Raw genomic sequence first — 18484 nt, 5'->3', positions numbered from 1 at the left:
GGAGCTGCCCAGAGTGGTTGGGGAAACCCAGCCAGATGGGCGGTATATAAATAAATTATTATTATTATTATGTCTGTGACCTTGATTTCTGAGGCTCATCATTCCTGATTGCATTTTTCTCAAGATACTTTAAACTTCTTTTCCATCCTGAGCAAGTTTGCAGATGACACCAAATTGGGAGGGGTGGCTAATACCCCAGAGGACAGGATCACACCTCAAAATGACCTTAACAGATTAGACTACTGGGCCAAAGCAAACAAGATGAATTTTAACAAGGAGAAATGCAAAAAAATGAAAGGCACAAATACAGGATGGGAGACACCTGGCTTGAGAGCAGTACATGTGAAAAGGATCTAGGAGTCTTGGTAGACCACAAACTTGACATGAGTCAACAGTGTGATGCAGCAGCTAAAAAAGCCAATGCAATTGTGGGCTGCATCAATAGGAGTGTAGCATCTAGATCAAGGGAAGTAATAGCGCCACTATGTCCAGTTCTGGGCACCACAGTTCAAGAAGGTGTCCAGAAGAGGGCAACCAAAATGGTCAAAGGCCTGGAAACAATGCCTTATGAGGAACAGCTTAGGGAGCTGGGTATGTTTAGCCTGGAGAAGAGAAGGTGAAGGGGTGATATGATAGCCATGTTCAAATATATTAAAGGATGTCATATAGAGGAGGGTGAGAGGTTGTTTTCTGCTGCTCCAGAGAAGTGGACACGGAGCAATGGATTCAAGCTACAAGAAAGAAGATTCCTCCTAAACATTAGGAAGAACTTCCTAACTGTAAGAGCTGTTCAGCAGTGGAATTTGCTACCAAGGAGTGTGGTGGAGTCTCCTTCTTTGGAGGTCTTTAAGCAGAGGCTTGACAGGCATGTCAAGAATGCTTTGATGGTGTTTCCTGCTCGGCAAGGGGGTTGGACTGGATGGCCCTTGTGGTCTCTTCCAACTCTATGATTCTATGATTCTATTCTATGATTCCACCTTAAGCTGTTTTTGACCTCTAGGTCTTTATCCACCCACCCCATTTCCTAAACCTCTTTGATTTTTGGTAACAGATGTGCCATATATATTGAAGCTGGAATCTCATCCTCATACCACGTGCTGGCCTGGCCGGACTCTCTACTTACTCACACCCACTTTTCCTGATAAGCAACGCTGGGTCAATGCGCTGGAATCCATAGTTGCTGGAGGAAGAGTTTCCAGGGAAAAGGCTGAGGCTGATGCTGTAAGTAAAAACATTGAGGGTTGGAGGGGGGGTGATCCTCTTTCATTTTAAAAAAGAGGGATATTTCTAGCCTTTTTAACATAGTCCTCTAAGGGAAAAAAAATAGACAAGGAGAATTCTATCACATTTGCTCAGTAAGTAAATATCCACCCTTCCTGCATCCTAACAAATTATGTTGGATGATAAATAAGCTCTTGGACAGGCACTATCTGATTTTGTTAAAACTTAACTCAAGATGTTTTATTTTTTTAAATAATCTTTATTGATTTTATACATAGAATGCAAAATACAAAAAGCAAAAAGAAGAATAATGGGCACAGGAAAAACAAAGAAAACAAACAAGCAAAAATAAAAAAACAATATATAAAAGAAAAACAACAACAAAGAAAAAATAAAAATATCTAATAATCTTATATCCTCATCAATTCATTTGGACTCCCCCGGATCTCCCCTCATTGGTTCCTCATTTCATTTCCTTACAAAGCAGTTTTCACAACGTACCAATTATTTTAAGATCTAATAGGATTTCCTTTCTAATTATCATCTTTAAATTTTATCTAATAACTCAATTTTAATATACATACAATTCTAATTAATAATTCCCCAACTTAAATTTTTACCAGAAATGAAATTCCCTTTTAATACTTCATTCTCCCCCCCCCCTTCCCCTGGACCCAGAATACCCAGAAATCTCAGCAAATTCCATAATTCATGCCAGTGTCGGACTTTTCCATGCAATCCAGCCTATAAACACATGATTATAACTTTTTAACCCACGCCTACCCTTTCCGCAAACTTCCAATCATATTTTTTAAAACCAGCCTGTTCCCCCCCCTTATTGCTTCAAGATGTTTTAATAACCAGAACAGAATATTATTTGCATTTAGGCAATTCCTGTTTCCCATCAATTTACAGCCATCACCACCCAGCGTAACCTAACCTAGGTACTCACCATTTGCATCACATTTCTGACTAAGGGCCTAAAGCACAAAATAAATCTAATGACAACACTCTGGGCCTTTTATCAAGCAATCATAATGTAAATATATTTTTAAAGGTGTGGCTTGGGTTTTGCAGATGCATCCAGACACACACAATTTCAAAGGTGAGCCTGCTGTGGAAGCATATTCGCCACGTTTTGGGCATGCATCTTTTAATCTAGCCCTGGAGAAACATGCCGTTTTGGTTTGCAGCTGGAGTTCTGATTTGGTGGCCTTTCTGCCATTCAGGAAGATATTTTCTTTCCTTCTCGAAATGCAAACATTTAAGTTTGCTAAGGGTGCGGGAGAAGGAAAGAACCAGAGAGCCATGTGATCCATGGGAGGAGGGACAAAGAGGTACTGGACGTATGATTGGAGGCTGCGTATACAGTGGTGCCTCGCTTAACGAATGCCCTGCTTAACGAAATTTTCGCTTAACGAAAGGATTTTTTGAGCAGAGGTTACCTCGCTAGACGAATGCGTTTTATGAAACATTCGTCTAGCGAATCGCGGTTTCCTATAGGAATGCATTGAAATTCCATTAATGCGTTCCTATGGGCAAAAAAAAATTCAATGCATTCCTATGGGATTCGCTAGACAAATTTTTCGCTATAAGAAAAGACCCGTGGAACGAATTAATTTCGTCTAGCGAGGCACCACTGTATGTGTCCCTTGAGGAGCATGGAGTACTGTCCACTGTCAAAGAAAGCCTGCTTCTGAATAGCAGTTTATGGAAACTGCAGGAGGAGAGAGCGTTGTTTTTGTAGGTTTCTCATAGGCATCAGACTGGCCACTTTCAGGGTTCTGGACCAGATGAGCCACTGGTCTGATCCAGCAGGCTCTCCTTACATTCTTAGCAAAAGGAACCCTGGCATCTACTCTTGCATGCAACTTGCTTTGTGGGGCTAGCAAGAAGGTGTGTGCTTGTGTTCCATAATAATAATAATAATAATAATAATAATAATAATAATAATAATAATAATAATACTTTTTTATTTATACCCCGCCCTCCCCAGTGAGAACTGGGCTCAGGGCGGCTGACATCAATAAAATTACAATAAAACGTAAAAGAAAGAAAAGCAATTGATTAAAATGCGGATTAAAATACAATTTAGATTTAATTTTTTTAAAAAAAGCAGCCTCATTTTAAAATGGCCCAAATCAAAACCGTAAGGGAGGAAAAACATAGTGGTCAGACTCAGTCTAGCCCAAAGGTAGGCGGAACAGCTCCGTCTTGCAGGCCCTGCGGAAAGATGTCAAATCCCGCAGGGCCCTGGTCTCCCGTGAGAGAGCGTTCCACCAAGTCGAGGCCAATACTGAAAAGGCCCTGGCCCTAGCTGAGACCAATCTAGCCATCTTTGTGGAGTGAAGATCTGCTGTCACAGGTAAGATCTGTACCCGAGGGCTCTTCTCTCATGTGCTTCTGTGAAGAAGGTGGGAAAGTATTGTTTATTATTACGGTTGTTGTTATTGTTAGTAGCCACGCAGGATTACTGGCACGTGTCCACCCCATGGCAAAAGGTTAGATGGAAAGGATTGTGCCACTGTGGTCTTTCAGACTTGGCCACCCTTAGCCTTAGCCTGCTTCCGGCGACGTCTTTGGCAAATATAGCTTTTTAGTTGGGTTTAAGAAGTTTCCATTGTATCATTGCTGTGCACCATGCTAGTTCTTCTTTTCTCTCATTCACAGAAGCTCCTTGGAAATTCTCTCCTGAAGCTGGAGGGGGAGGACCGTTTGGATATCAACTGCACACTGCCCTTCAGTGACCAGGTAATGGGGGATTCTGCCAACTCTTGCTTTGCCATGCTGGGGAATAAGCAAACTGAACAAGGAACCTGTTTAGTTTTGGACCTTCTGGGATTTCTTCCTTTGGTGGTGGTGTGGTGGTTTTTAATAGCATCCCTGTAGCCTTTCTCTCTCTGCGTGTTGACTGTTCATAAACCCCTTTTGTAGGTGGTCCTAGTGGGTGCTGAGGAAGGCCTTTATGCCCTGAATGTGCTGAAGAACTCTTTAACACATGTCCCGGGAATTGGTGCCGTCTTCCAAGTGCACCTCATCAAGGATCTGGAGAAACTGCTCATGATAGCAGGTAGAGTTCGGGAAGCTATGTATTCCGCTATAATGGAGCTCTATGTGTCAATTTGAATGTTTCCTCGTCAGCCTTCCTCATCAGGCTCCTGAAACTCCAGTGGGCATTGCAGGCACACCTTACCCAACCATAATAGCTAAAAACTTGCTTTTAGGAAAAGAGGGGAAAAAACCTTAATTTACATGATGGCAGATTTTGTGGCCAATGCGGCATTCCGTGTGGCGTTTCTGCACTCTCAGGACGCGTGTGTGTGTGTGTGTGTGTGTGTGTGTGTGTGTTGGTAACTCTCTCCTTGCCCCCTTGTTTTTGTTTTGTTTGCATTTAGTCATATAGAATTGCATCGGCAATTTTGTCCTTGTTTTGAAAAACACCTTTCCATGATTTTGGATGGTTTATTTTGTATGCAACCATCTTCAACTATACTTTGCACCATCAAATTTAGGAAAATGGGGAGTTGCCTTACACAGAGCTTAGTATTCTCAGTATTGTCTACACTGGCTGGCAGCAACACTCCAGGTGTTCAGGCAGGGAATATTCTCAGTCCGACCAGAGATTGTACCTGATAACTTTCTACATGCAGAGCAAGTGCTCTGCTGTTGAGCTCTGGCCCCTCCTCCATTAAGTTAATAAACAGAAGTTGATAAAAGTTTATTAAGCTTTCTTTGATGATCCTTCTGATTTGGGAAGTAGGACTTAACTCAGTTTCAGTGAACGGAACAAGTTCCAGTGCTGTTTAGACACAAAATATTTCTAGAAACCAGCTCTTTGTGATATGATGCCATTTAGGTGTGTGGGCAGCGTGAAGCTTTTACTTCTGTTATTTTGCTCCTTTGGCTTAGCTAGAAATGTTTTTCTGCTCCTTTGTCTCTTTCCTCAGGGGATGAGAGGGCACTGTGTCTCGTTGACGTGAAGAAAGTTAAGCAATCTCTGGCCCAGTCCCACCTGCCAGCCCAGCCTGATGTCTCTCCAAATGTTTTTGAGGCTGTGAAAGGATGTCATCTTTTTGCTGCTGGCAAGGTAGGACCCCCAAGCTCTGCATTTGCCTCTTAATACAGTGAACCCTGGAACGCAGGCTATGATGATCAAAAGGGTTGTTAGGCCCCATCTCAAGATCATGCATCCACTATTTGTTTAAGACATTTGTATGTCACCCTGAGTCATATTAGATTTCAAGGTTGTGTGCAACAAAATAGCACTATTTGTTATCTTTCACATGCAGATCGAGAATGGGCTGTGCATCTGTGCAGCGATGCCCAACAAAGTGGTGGTCCTGCGCTATAATGAGAGCCTCAGCAAGTTCTGCATCAGGAAGGTAAAGTTTGTAATTGCAATGCAGTCCCCTTTTGCCTGGCAACAGTTGGTCCCAACCCTGACATGGTGAATAGCCTGGCCACTCTTCCATTAGTTACTGTTAGCATACACTCAGAAGACCTGGGCCACCAAGCCCCCCCCCCCGGTATGCATCTGCCGGGTGTCTTCTCCCTCCGGTAGCCAACTGTAACACGATCCAGGCTCCTTGGAGTCTGGACACGTTATCTGCAGAGTCCATTCCAGCGATCAGCGTGGTTTGGCAGCAGCAGCAGCAAGAAAGAAGACTCAGAGAGAAGTCCTTGCATATTTACAAGCGTTTATTCTAAAGCATCTCGGAAGATAGACAAAACGTGTCTGTCTTCATCAGCAAAGCAAAAGCAAGAGAACTAACATTACAATAGCACAACAAACGGAAGTATACATCATGTGACACATTCAACATCCTCTTCCAAGCCTGTTCCTGTTTAAGGTGGAACAGAATCTACTATGAAATCCTAACAGTTACAACTAAACCTGCCTTCCACCCATTTTTGCCTTTGCACTGACCAAGCTGCAACCATATAGAGTCTTCATCAGGCACCCCCAAACTTCGGCCCTCCAGATGTTTTGGACTACAATTCCCATCTTCCCCAACCACTGGTCCTGTTAGCTAGGGATCATGGCAGTTATAGGCCAAAACATCTGGAGGGCTGTAGTTTGGGGATGCCTGGTCTTCATCATAAATATTCAGTGTAAGTTATTCCCCTGGGCATTACACGTTGCCACACAGAATCAGACTGATGCAAAAATACGTAGTGGTGATCCTATACTGGCCTGTCAGTGTAGAATAGGATACACAGCCCTGTTTGATATTTAATCTGTGCTCCAAGAATCCCACAGATGCTTACTAGCAATTCATCAGTTGGTAGTCTAGTTGCAAGGGGCTAAATGCAGCAACTCGGTTTATAATTCTTTACCTTGAATGCTGAGGTCCGTTCTGGACCCCATAATTCAAGAAAGAGACTAAAGCCAACAAGTTGGAAGGATGCCGATGGGCATTATTATTTGTTCCTCCAGAGCAAGGATTTAAATCCCTTGCCCACCAGTGTTACCCAGAATCCTCTACCACTCTCCTCAAAGTGAGACTGAACAAGCCTTAAGCCAATGCAGTTGTCACGTTGTCACATTCCCAAGCCCAGAAACTCCAGACTTACCTTGGATTTTGTGACTGCAGCCGGGCAGATTCCTAGGATCTTCTTAATCCTAACTACCTTTCTCTGCTCCGGTCAGGGTGCTGTATAATCCAAGTAGGCTAACCGAGGCTTGTATGTCCGCGCTTTTGTTTCCGTCCTTGCAGGAGATTGAAACCTCGGAGCCCTGCAGCTGCATTCATTTCACCAGTTACAGCATCATCATTGGAACAAATAAGTTCTACGAAATTGAGATGAAGCAGTATACCCTTGAGGGTAGGCATCACTTCCTAACCGTGCTTTGAAGAGCTAGTGCTTTAAGTCCTCAGCAGGATGTGTGGCAGGGGTGGGCTGTCGCCTTCATGCCTGCCCTGCCTCAGCCATAGGAGTGTAGGAAATCTTCCTTAAACAAAATCAGACCATTGGTCTATCTAGCTCAGCACTGTCTACACCAGGGGTCAGCAAACCTTTTCAGCAAGGGGCCGGTCCACTGTCCCTCAGACCTTGTGGGGGCCATACTATATTTTTTGGGGGGGAGGGGGATGAACGAATTCCTATTCCCCACAAATAACCCAGACAGAGATGCATTTTAAATAAAAGGACACATTCTACTCATGTAAAAACACACTGATTCCCGGACCGCCCGCGGGCCAGATTTAGAAAGCGATTGGGCCGGATCCAGCCCCCCGGGCCTTAGTTTGCCTACCCATGGTCTACACCAGGCATCCCCAAACTGCGGCCCTCCAGATGTTTTGGCCTACAACTCCCATGATCCCTAGCTAACAGGACCAGTGATCAGGGATGATGGGAATTGTAGTCCAAAACATCTGGAGGGCCGAAGTTTGGGGGTGCCTGGTCTACACTGACTTTGGAATGGCTCTTCCTGGGTTTTAGGCAGGAGTCTGACCCAGCCTTACTTGGCAAAGCTGGGGGTTGATTCTGGGACCTTCTGCATGTATAGTAGATGCTCTAGCACTGAGACATGACCTTTGTTTAAAATGAAATAGGCGCTGATCTAATTCTCTTGTGCCTTCTAGAATTCCTGGACAAGAATGACCATACTTTAGCTTCCGCTGTGTTTGCATCATCCACCAACAGTTTTCCAATCAATATCATCCAGGTGAACCCTACAGGGCAGAGGGAGGAGTATCTGCTTTGCTTTCATGGTAAGTCTAGTTCCGTGTGTCGCTCAGCCTCTGCCCATTTCTCCCAAGGAGCTCAGAGCAGCACACCTGGAGCTTTCCAGGGCGATTCAGGTACTGGCAACTCTCAGGCCAGCTTAGTTCCAAAGATCAAACTGCATGTTCAGCGCATGCTCTGGGTTTTTCAAAGGGAAATTGCTCCCACATCCAACAACTGCAATTACTGCTTCGTGGAGCTCTGGAATCCTGGCAAACTCACATTTCATTTCTCTTAAGAATAATAGCTTGAAATGGAATGGTGGTGATTGTTGGGTGTGTGTGTGTGTCATCCCGTCCCCCTGCAGAGTTTGGCGTCTTTGTAGACTCCTATGGAAGGCGCAGTCGCTCAGATGACCTGAAATGGAGTCGTCTGCCTTTAGCATTCGGTAAGCATTCGTGTGATTTTCGTTGTCATGTGATTATTTGTGCACCCATCTTTTTCCAGTGTTCGGAGGTGCCGAGGGTTGTAGAAATAGCGAGGGGGGGCATTTGTCTTTCCTTTTGTAGAAGGACCTTCAGCAGAGAAGGAGGGAGAACCTGTGGCCTTTCCTGGTGGTGATGGCCTTGAGCCAACATGGCCAGTGGCCCAGGATGTTGGGAGCTGGGAATCTAGCTGGATATGGAAGGTCACAGGTTCCCACATCCCTGGCTAAAATAGAGATGTTCTTTTACAAAAGAAAAACTCAAAAATCTGGCATGGTTTTTATTTATTTCGTAAAATTTATATGCCGCTTGATTGTAAAAGAAATCGGTGAAAATGGTTAAGAACAACTATCTAAAACATTTTCAGAAGTAGGCCTGTAGGTGGGCAAGACATGCACTTCTTAAGAGGTAATTGGACAAGTTCACGGAGGACAAGCTTATCAGTGGCTATCAGACACAATGGCTATATTCTACCTCCACTGGACACAGTATACCTCTGAATGCCAGTAGTGGGGAGAGCACTGTTATGCTCAGGTCCTGCTTGCTGGCGTCCCATTGGGGCACATGGTTGAGAACAGGGTATTGGACAAGATGGGCCATTGGCCCAGGCTCTTGGGATGTTTTCTTGTGAGTTCCCTGACTACTTTATACATCTTTGTTCCTGGCACTGTTCTCGCTGTAGCCTACAGGGAGCCTTACCTGTTTGTGACGCACTTCAACTCTCTCGAAGTGATTGAGATCCAAGCACGAGCCTCCCTCGGGTAAGTAAATATGCCACCTCGCTGCTTGCCCTTCTACAACTGTGGAGGCCAAACTGGCCAAAGCAAGATTTAAGAGCCAATTTTAAAGGCGCTTGTCACGGTCCTTGTTTGACTACTTCTGAGAAACTAGTACCACAGCCATTCTGTCTTTAAGGCTTTTATTTGGCCTGATATTTACAATGTGATTCAGTATCAAGAATGCATGTTCGATCAGTCTGACGAAGATTCTCCCAATGCCTGGCGTCTGCTCCTCCCCCAGCATAGTAAGCATGGGATTCCTGCCCTCCTCCCTTTGCGCCTGCGCACCTTGGAATGTCTTAAGTCAGGCATGAACTTAAAGGGGCGAGGCATCTCCCCGCTGGACACTTCCCCTGATCCCTCCCCCTGATATCCTGTCTGAGGTTGCAGTAAGGGCTCTAGGATGCTGCCTGAGCCAGGGTGCCTCTCTTCTGCGATTGTCAGGGAATGCTCACTGCTAGAGCAATCCCTGACAGCACTCTTCCCTCTCTTCCCAGCACTCCAGCACGAGCCCACTTGGATATTCCGAGCCCTCGCTACCTGGGTCCAGCGATTTCATCAGGAGCAATTTACCTGGCCTCTTCCTACCAGGACAAGCTGAGAGTTATTTGCTGCAAGGGGAATTTAGTGAAGGAATCAAACAACGAACTCCACCGAGTCCCCTCTACTACGCGCAGGTAAGAAGTAATATTACAGCTTTACATTTATAGGAGAGGGGGGAAAGGGAGACCCCCCCCCCCTGCCCCAAGGTGCCGTCTAATTTTGGAAGGATGGGGAAAGCATGGTGGCAGTAGATGAACATGATGAGCCAGGTGCAGTTTCACCTACTTAGATATCAGGTTGACTGGAGAAGAAAAGTGGAGAAGATTAAAGATTGCGTGGAAAGCAAGTGCTGAGAAAAGCCTTAGAGAAAGATACGTTGTTCATGCCAATGTAAGTTCGGCTCAGCGAAGACCCATTAAGAACGTAAGAAGAGACTGCTGGATCAGGTCAATGGCCTATCTAGTCCAGCATCCCATTTTCACAGTCTCCACTGCTCAGCTATGCCCATTCCCCAAAGGGAGAGGTAAACTGAGTAGTTTGAGACAGAGTTTTGGGACAAGTTGAGGAGAAGAAAGTGTAATAACAAGGGGGATCCCACTGAAAGAAAGTGGTGGTCCAGGCTAAGTGATGGTGAGAACGTGGATCTGTGTCTTAACCAAGAAGATGCAGGGGAAGGAACAGATGTTTACAATGTTGCTTAAGTCTCGGTTGAGCAAAAAAGGAGGGGGAAATAGAAGATGAAGCTGAGCATGCCTTACCTCACTCAGTTGGGTAGGTAGTGGTGCTATCAGCTACTCTCTGCACCCAATGACAAGGGGGAGGATGAAGGGGAAAGAGGAGCTGTCCAGATTTGGGCATATTGTGGGCAGTGATGAGCCACTGAAGGACTAGCAGAAGGAAAGAGGGAGAGGTCTGAATACCTTCAGCATAAACGTAAGCCTGGAAGTTCATGAGACCTGATGAAGATCACCCTGTGTTTAGATAGCTGTGAGATCATGGCAGAGTCCTCTGGAACGGAGGAAGACCTCCAGGGAAAACACTGAAGCGGGCTGCATTCAGCTGGGCTCAAATGAAACCATCAGGGTTTTACAGAGATCCAAAGATGTGGAAGGTGTTGACCCTGAAGAGCATGCTCGCAAGCATCTGCATCAAAGGTGGCCGAGAGGATAAGAATGGTGATGGAAGAGAGAAGATTTTTAGATCTGGGAACAAGGCTTTTTATTTAGTTAAGTGATGCCTGTTTCAGTGGAATGCAGAGGATGGGCTGCGTTATCTCAAGAGAGAGGTGTAGGAAAAAGAGAAAGCTGAGACAATGAGAGCAAAGTACAAATCCAGATAGTGAAAGGTGAAAAGGAGACCAGGCTATGTAAAGGAGTTTTTGTTGGTTTTTAAGGGGGGGGAGCAGTAGTGTGTGTGGCCATCAGGAGGCGTTGGTCACTCCCAACGTAGATGAACTTAAAAGCAGATTAGATAAATTCATGGAGGAGCTGGCTATCAATGGCTAGCTGGCTATCAATGGAAGATTGGTGGCTGATAGAGGGATGGCAACCCAGAGGCAGAACTAGATTGGATCCAAATGTTACATGTTAGGGGCTGGTTACACAGCAGTGCAGGGTTTCTGCCACATGTTAAATAATAATAATAATAATAATAATAATAATAATAATAATAATAATAATAATAATTTATTATTTATACCCCGCCCATCTGGCTGGGTTTCCCCAGCCACTCTGGGCGGCTTCCAACAGAAAAATAAAACACAATGATCTATTAAACATTAAAAGCCTCCCTGAACAGGGCTGCCTTCAGATGTCTTCTAAAAGTCTGGTAGTTGTTTTCCTCTTTGACATCTGTTGGGAGGGCGTTCCACAGGGCGGGCGCCACCACCGAGAAGGCCCTCTGCCTAGTTCCCTGCAACTTGGCTTCTCGCAACGAGGGAACCGCCAGAAGGCCCTCGGTGCTGGACCTCCGTGTCCGGGCAGAACGATGGAGGTGGAGACGCTCCTTCAGGTATACTGGACCGAGGCCATTTAGGGCTTTAAAGGTCAGCACCAACACTTTGAATTGTGCTCGGAAACGTACTGGGAGCCAATGTAGATCTTTCAAGACCGGTGTTATGTGGTCTCGGCGGCCACAACAGAGAAATATTTTCCCCTTTTCAGTCTGCCACCCCTGCTTCGTTACAGACGCAGCGGCACACTTGCGTTCGTCCCAAAAGCACGGCCTCGCAGAGCAAGGGGAAAAGGCACAGTGGGGAGTTTTGCTGTTGTAAATAAAAATGTAACGTTAAGGTTTTTATTGTCACTCAGCTGTCCACGTCCATTGTTTTTGAATGACAGCAGTCCGAACAAGAGAGGCCCCCCGACATATAACGAGCACATAACCAAGCGGGTAGCGTCAAGCCCTGGGCCTCCGGAAGGTCCGAGCCACCCTCGGGAGCCAAGCACACCCCATCGCTATCGAGAGGGAAGGACGGAGATGCGTAGGGACAAGTCTCCTGGGCGCCCGCTAGAGAGGGAGAAATCTCCTGGCAGGGTCCTGAGCACCCGCAGGGAAAGGTCTCCCGGGAGGCTGTTTGAGGAGAGCAGCAGGGGACGGATGCAGGTGGGGGGAGCAAGGACTCCCCTCTCCCAAGTCAACAAGGTAAGCTGGACTGTCCTGCACCATTTATCGTACCTTAACAGTTTATTTATATGCTGCCTTTTATTAGCCAAAAAGCACCCCCCCCCCAAATAAACATGCAAATGCAAACGATAGAAATCCAAAACAAAACCTTAATGTTTTAAAAGTATTTTTGTAAAAACACAAATACATTCCTGTTCCTGAAAATAGGGCTATGAACATTCCCCACAAAAATGTTAAGAGAGAGCCAGAGTAAATACTCAAGCAGCCGCTCCTCCTTAAAAGGATCCCAGGCAGAGGGAAAAGCCTAGTGCCCCTTGATGATTCCAGCCGATTCTCCTCTGTAGCAATCTCTCTTTTACAGCAGTTGTTACAGAGAGAGCCAGTGTGGTGTAGTGGTTAAGAGCGGTAGACTTGTAATCCGGGGAACCGAGTTCGCGTCTCCGCTCCTCCACATGCAGCTGCTGGGTGACCTTGGGCTAGTCACACTTCTTTGAAGTCTCTCAGCCTCACTCGCCTCACAGAGTGTCTGTTGTGGGGGAGGAAGGGAAAGGAGAATGTTAGCCGCTTTGAGACTCCTTCGGGTAGTGATAAAGCAGGATATCAAATCCAAACTCTTCTCTTCTATTTCTTTTCTCGTGGACCGCTTGAGAATTGCTGGGCGCGCTGCAGCGGGGCTCGAAAGATTACTGAACATTTATTATCTTGTTATTCTGCAAAGGGAAGTGTGTCACTCACACAAAACCCTTACGAGCACGCCGCTGTGAAATGAAATCAGTCCAAACAGTGTGTGTGCATTAGCTGAACTGCAGCCAGGGAAACCCGCCCTTGTAGGCTATCTGACAAAATGTATCCAGTGTAAACCAGGAATTCGCAGCTGACAAAATTGGACCATTCTGATACTGATTTAGGTTGGTAACAATTTGGAGGGGCACACCCAAGTTTTGCTTCTGGATTTTAAATATGAAGTAAACTGAACTTATCCTTCAGCACAGGCATCATTGTTGAAATTAGTGCCATATTAAGAAACATCACGGGCACTAGGCCAGATCACTGGTTAATTTTTCAGGGGTAAATTTAGTTGACCTCCCCAGAACCATATTACGAAAATCATGGGCTCTATGGCAGGGCCTTATTTCCTTGTTGGAGAATCTACCCCTGGTCAAAACTGCCTTGATATTGTCATCAGGGGGGGGGGAGCTAAAGTAGAGGACTTATTATTGATTTGTTCTGCAAACTTTCTATGAACCACTTGAAAGGAGCTTGCGGGCCACCATCCTACTATGGACTACAATTTGAAAACCCCAGCTCTGCCATCTATTTAATTAACTTGTATGCCGCTTCATGTATAAGCAGAAATCTCTTAATTTGCTGTGCGATTGTGTGGGATAGCTTCAGATTGTAGCAATTCCCAGTGAGCAATTCTGCCCTTCATACTAGAAAAAAATATAGGAATGATCCCGATTCATCGCTTATTAAATTTATATGCCACTCTTCTTCCAAAGGAGCCCAGGGCGGCTAACCTAGCAATACTAAAACAATACAATTAAAAGTTCTAAAAGTAAGTCACTTACTCTCAAACCTAATAATGTCAAGGTTGCCAGGGACAGGTAATTCAGCTATCAAATACCTGGCTAAACAGGAATGTTTTAAAGCTCCCTCCAAAAGTTAGTAATGAGGGAGGCCAATGCACCTCACTAGAGAGGGCATTCCACAAATTGGGAGCCACCACCAAGAAGGCCTCCCTGTTGATTGTAGGGCCCCAAATGGTGGATATTGGGGAAAGGCACTATTGGAAAACGTTGCTTCTATACCACCCTTCATCTGAAGACCACAAGGCAGTAGCCTCTATTTACTACTAAGCAGTATGCGCTAGAGAATCTCAGCCCAGCGCTGCTGTAAACAATTCTAGGAACTCGTGACGCCAAGTGCACCTGCTGAACTTCATGTCATTTTCTTCCTTTCTGCAACAGGTCTGGGACCAATCGTCAGTATAAGCTACACAAGCCTCCCCTTGAACTGCAGGAAGAGCCAAGGAAATGTACTGAGTAGATGCACTTCTTAACTTAGCTGCCCAGGTACCCACCCAGCCGACAGCACTGGGCCCAAAACAATTGCTCTGGCAACAGGATCCGATCCACCAGGACTCGAAGTTGCTCGCAAGGATCGTTTGCATCTCAGTTTCTTTTCCTGCAGCTTCCTGCAGTTCGGTTTTGCTCTTCCCCTCTCTCTCCTTTCCCCTTCCCTCTTTTTGAGCACTTTGTTACTACCGTTGCTCTTTCAAGCAGTTCATGGACTTTTTATACTTCGCTTTTAGCCTTTTACCAGCCCGCCCCCGCCCCCACCCCCATCAACGGAAGTCAGATGGGATGGGGAATCTCACCTAAGTCTTGAAAGGTGGGCTTATATCAGCATTTGGGAAGGATGCTGGGATTCTGGGAAAGCCCTTTAACCGGCAAAAGGCCACAGCGATTCGTGTCTCCACACCCAGCATCATTAGCTTCTGCTGTAGAGCTTTTAGAGAAAGCCTGATCAATTTAGTCCATCCGCTCCTTCCAAAACCTTTTGGAATTTAGGATTCCCAAAGAGAAAAAAAAAAACCCGTTAAGTGCAGCTCTGCCGTCAGCCGGGTTACAGGGAAGGGAACGTCCTGTTTTAGCTCTCCCCAAATATCCCGTGATAACACAGAATAAGTGGTCGTGATGATCCACTTTTCTCACTCTCTGTCCTTCTGCACTAAAGCAGTACGGAGGTGTAAAACCTCCCTCTCTCTTACCCAGGTTTTCTGCATGGCAGCTCCCTGCATGCTTCCTATACACCACCATCCTCCTGGCTGCAGTCTCCTTTTCAGTTGCGTTTGCTAGATATTGTATCTTGTACCTCCCGTGTTAACTTAAACTGAAGCCTTTATAGATTATGCTGCAACAATAACCATCATTGTTTACTGGGGAAACTGGCACTGAAGGAGAATGAGCTTTAAAAGTTCTTCGATTCCACGGCAACAGAACTTAGCGAGGCACGACGACATTCCCATCCCCAGCCAGCACTAGGCAGGATCCTGTCCACAAACGTACCACTATCTACTGGATAAAGGCTAAGCTAAAGGAAAGGCCCTCCTTGCCGCAGCGGTGCAACCAGCGCTCAGATGCTACCAAAGAAGTGGGGGGGGGGAACAAAACAAGCCATAGTGTGGTTTGTAGTTTTTTTGGGTAGGTCAGGGAACCGGGAACCTTTGACCCTCCTGTTGGCATTGGGCCCATAATAACCACTGGCCGGGGCCGGTGGGAGACATAGCCCAACATCTGGAGGCCCACAGTCAGTGGGAATGGGTTGATGGCTTCACCTGGCGGTCAAAGGCAGGCAGAGCAACTTTTGGGGAGCAGGTGCTCTCACCGTGCCATTTGCTCCTGCCTCCGTCAGGTCCCCACTTGGCTCCCATTCTGGAGGAGCCGCAGGCTGCCCATTCCTGGTACAGCAACGGACCACCCCTTCCCGGCAGTGGGGATAAAGGCAAATTTAAAACAGCTTTGGCGAACTCTTCCAAACATCTCTCCATCACTTTTTGCCTCCCAGCTGCAATCCCCTCTATAGCTTCTCACGTTCGGGTGTTGCTGAGCCACCGAGGCAGACAAGTTTCCAAGTTTTAGGCTTTCGGCCATTCGATTTGCTTTAGCTGCTGCGTTTCACTCCAAGCTGGCAAGAGCAAAAATATCCCACTCTGCCTCTCCTGCTTACTCCTTTTGCCAGCTGGTGCTGCCCTACTGGAGAGGCACCTAAAATCTCTTCTGCTTCAATCAGTGCCCTTCTGGAGGGTCTTGTGGATTACAGGGTCTGGTCTGTTGTATATCCGGGCTATTTTATATCAGATGGTTTGTCAGGAAACATGTTGAGACTTCTGCCTCTGGGTCTGGGTGTTCTGAAAGGTTTTTAAGGTCTTTGCATCTCATGGAAAAAAAAGTCCCTCGTGACCTGAAAGCTCGGCTTGTCGAGTCCTGAGAGTGTATATCTTGTGTCTTGTTTGTGAAATGCTTCCTGCTATAGAATAGCTCAAAGGACTGTACATATTTACAAGAAACTTTATATTCGTAAAAAACAAAACAAAAAAAAGGAAATCAAATCAGTTTCTACTTTTTTATTGTAAAGTGTGCATCTTTCTTTTCAACCACCAGCCCTTTGTTTTAACGGTGGCTGGGGAAAGGCGTCTTCAGCTACTCGCCCTCACCCTCCAGGGAATCCCACGGAGAAATAATGGTAACGTTAAATTTGCAAGCAGAAGCTTGTTAGCGTCAATGAAGTTCTCAAGCATAACTACAATATAGAATTTGTCGTCACTACCTTTTAATGGTTGCAGAAAAGGTAAAGAAACAACAGGACCAACTCACACTCCACCTGGAAAAGTATTGAACTTGTTGTTAACAATAATCAAATAAAAACAAAATTCACTCTTGACTGGCATGGTGCAGTGACCTTTTCCTTCCTACAGGAGCAGCAGCATCTAAGGCAGGTGGGAGAGCATATCTTCCATCATTGTCTCCCAGAGCCTTTATAACTCACCACTGCCTTTTAAAAGGGGGGGGGGATTTTTTTAAAAAATATATATATATGAACTTTCACTTGTTGTCTGCCATCCCGTCAGGCAGAAAGATGGCATTATTAATATTTCAAGTAGCAAGACTGTAAATAAATTGTCAGAAGTTACTCTGCAAGTGCTTGGCTTCCATGGTTGTTACCTGAAGTCACAGGGATGAGCTGAGCGTCCCAACCCTCTCCATTACTGCAGGATAAAAGCTGCCAGGCCTCCTAGAACGCAGCAGCAGTAATTGCTAAACTTCCAGCTCTCCATCTTCAGTCTTGGAGTAAGCTATCCCGTCCTCATTAGGAAGCCATTTTTAAACATTGAGCTGGTCAGCGGTGCCGGCAGATACACACAAGCCAATGGCTTCCCATAAGCACCATCCTAAAACAACAAAGGGGGAATAGTTCCTTGCCCTCTTCCTAGCAACAACACCCCTACAGCTTCAAGGTGGTTGTTGTTTTTTTTAATAAAAAACCCCCAGCAACAACTTATTCCCCATGTTAATTCAGACTGTACATCTCAAAACAAGTAACGCTTGGCAAGAGAGAATGCAAGTTCAGACTATAATGTAAATACTTCTATTTTTAAACGAAGCCAGTTTATACAGGGTCTGATGTATTCTTCTACAGGGATCGTGTGTGTCTAATACTATCGGCTTTACAGGAACTGAAGTGTGTTTCCTGATGAGTTGTACACCTAACCTTTTCCCAGCCTGCTGTGGGTAGGTTACCAGTAAGCGATGCCCACCCCGCCCCCAACCACCACCTTAACCCACCACCTTTTGGTCTCCATATAGCTCATAGTGATGCTCCGCATAAACAAAAAAAAAATCAAACTGCTTTGACTTCTGTTGTGCCTAATCTTGAATGTATAAATGAACTGCAAGCTTGTTTACAAATGTTCCTTTATTTTTCTTTCAATGTGCACATAAATATACTTATTTAAGACTCACTGTTTCAGTCCTGTCGATAAGATTCATAATCAAACTGTGTTTCTTTGGGGGGGGGAGGACTGCTGGTGAACTAAACAAAGCAAGCATTCTCTTTCCTCTGCTCTCCCGCACTTAGTGGGCTGCCCACCCTTTGTCCATCATCTCTAGTTGTGCATAATTCTGCATTTTGCTCATGGTGGGGAGGAGTATGCAGGGTTTGAAGGTCTGCCCCCCCAAGCGTTGCACATCTTCAGTTACTCATCTGACTTCTGAGATCTCATCTGCAAAGCCCCCGCCCCACACACTTCCATATTTGAAGCTGTCAGGGCCAGAACTGGGAAGCTGAGTTTCTGGGGCAACTGAATTTTACATGACCGTACTGCATCATAGCAGTCATTCTTCCATTCCAAATGACCTACCACAGCCTTCCACAAATGGTTAGATTACATCTCCCACCACTGCTGACCACCGGCTAAACTGACTAGGGCACAGATGAGAGGGACCCAGTTTGGGGAAGGCTGTTCCAACGGGGGGGGGGGGCTCTTATCTACCGCCCCACGGCTCTGAAGCTAACAGGGAACTTTCTGAGAATACACTTGGTGCTGTTGCTCAACTCCTGGTGAACACAGCTGTGCTTCCTGCTAGTGGGTGTGGTCTG

At 45.8% G+C, this 18484-nt stretch overlaps 1 protein-coding gene across 1 annotated transcript in view; it reads left to right on the top strand.

The window, feature by feature from the left end:
• CIT (citron rho-interacting serine/threonine kinase) overlaps positions 1 to 16768 on the top strand; it is a 111599-nt gene extending 94831 nt beyond the window's left edge. The window contains exons 37-48 of the mRNA XM_088659241.1: positions 1052 to 1221; positions 3892 to 3972; positions 4156 to 4291; positions 5169 to 5308; positions 5511 to 5603; positions 6939 to 7047; positions 7809 to 7937; positions 8258 to 8338; positions 9058 to 9136; positions 9652 to 9831; positions 12037 to 12340; positions 14293 to 16768. Of these exons, the coding sequence (XP_088515367.1) occupies positions 1052 to 1221; positions 3892 to 3972; positions 4156 to 4291; positions 5169 to 5308; positions 5511 to 5603; positions 6939 to 7047; positions 7809 to 7937; positions 8258 to 8338; positions 9058 to 9136; positions 9652 to 9831; positions 12037 to 12340; positions 14293 to 14316 (1526 nt within the window). The 3' untranslated portion in view covers positions 14317 to 16768. The remainder of the gene's footprint in view (positions 1 to 1051; positions 1222 to 3891; positions 3973 to 4155; positions 4292 to 5168; positions 5309 to 5510; positions 5604 to 6938; positions 7048 to 7808; positions 7938 to 8257; positions 8339 to 9057; positions 9137 to 9651; positions 9832 to 12036; positions 12341 to 14292) is intronic.
• Positions 16769 to 18484: the final 1716 nt, after the last annotated feature.

The sequence above is a fragment of the Zootoca vivipara genome, chromosome 16, assembly GCF_965207765.1.
Source record: "Zootoca vivipara chromosome 16, rZooViv2.hap1.1, whole genome shotgun sequence".
Lineage (NCBI taxonomy): Eukaryota > Metazoa > Chordata > Lepidosauria > Squamata > Lacertidae > Zootoca > Zootoca vivipara.
Note: the sequence above shows the minus strand (reverse complement) of the source record. Positions and strands in the feature narration are given on the sequence as shown.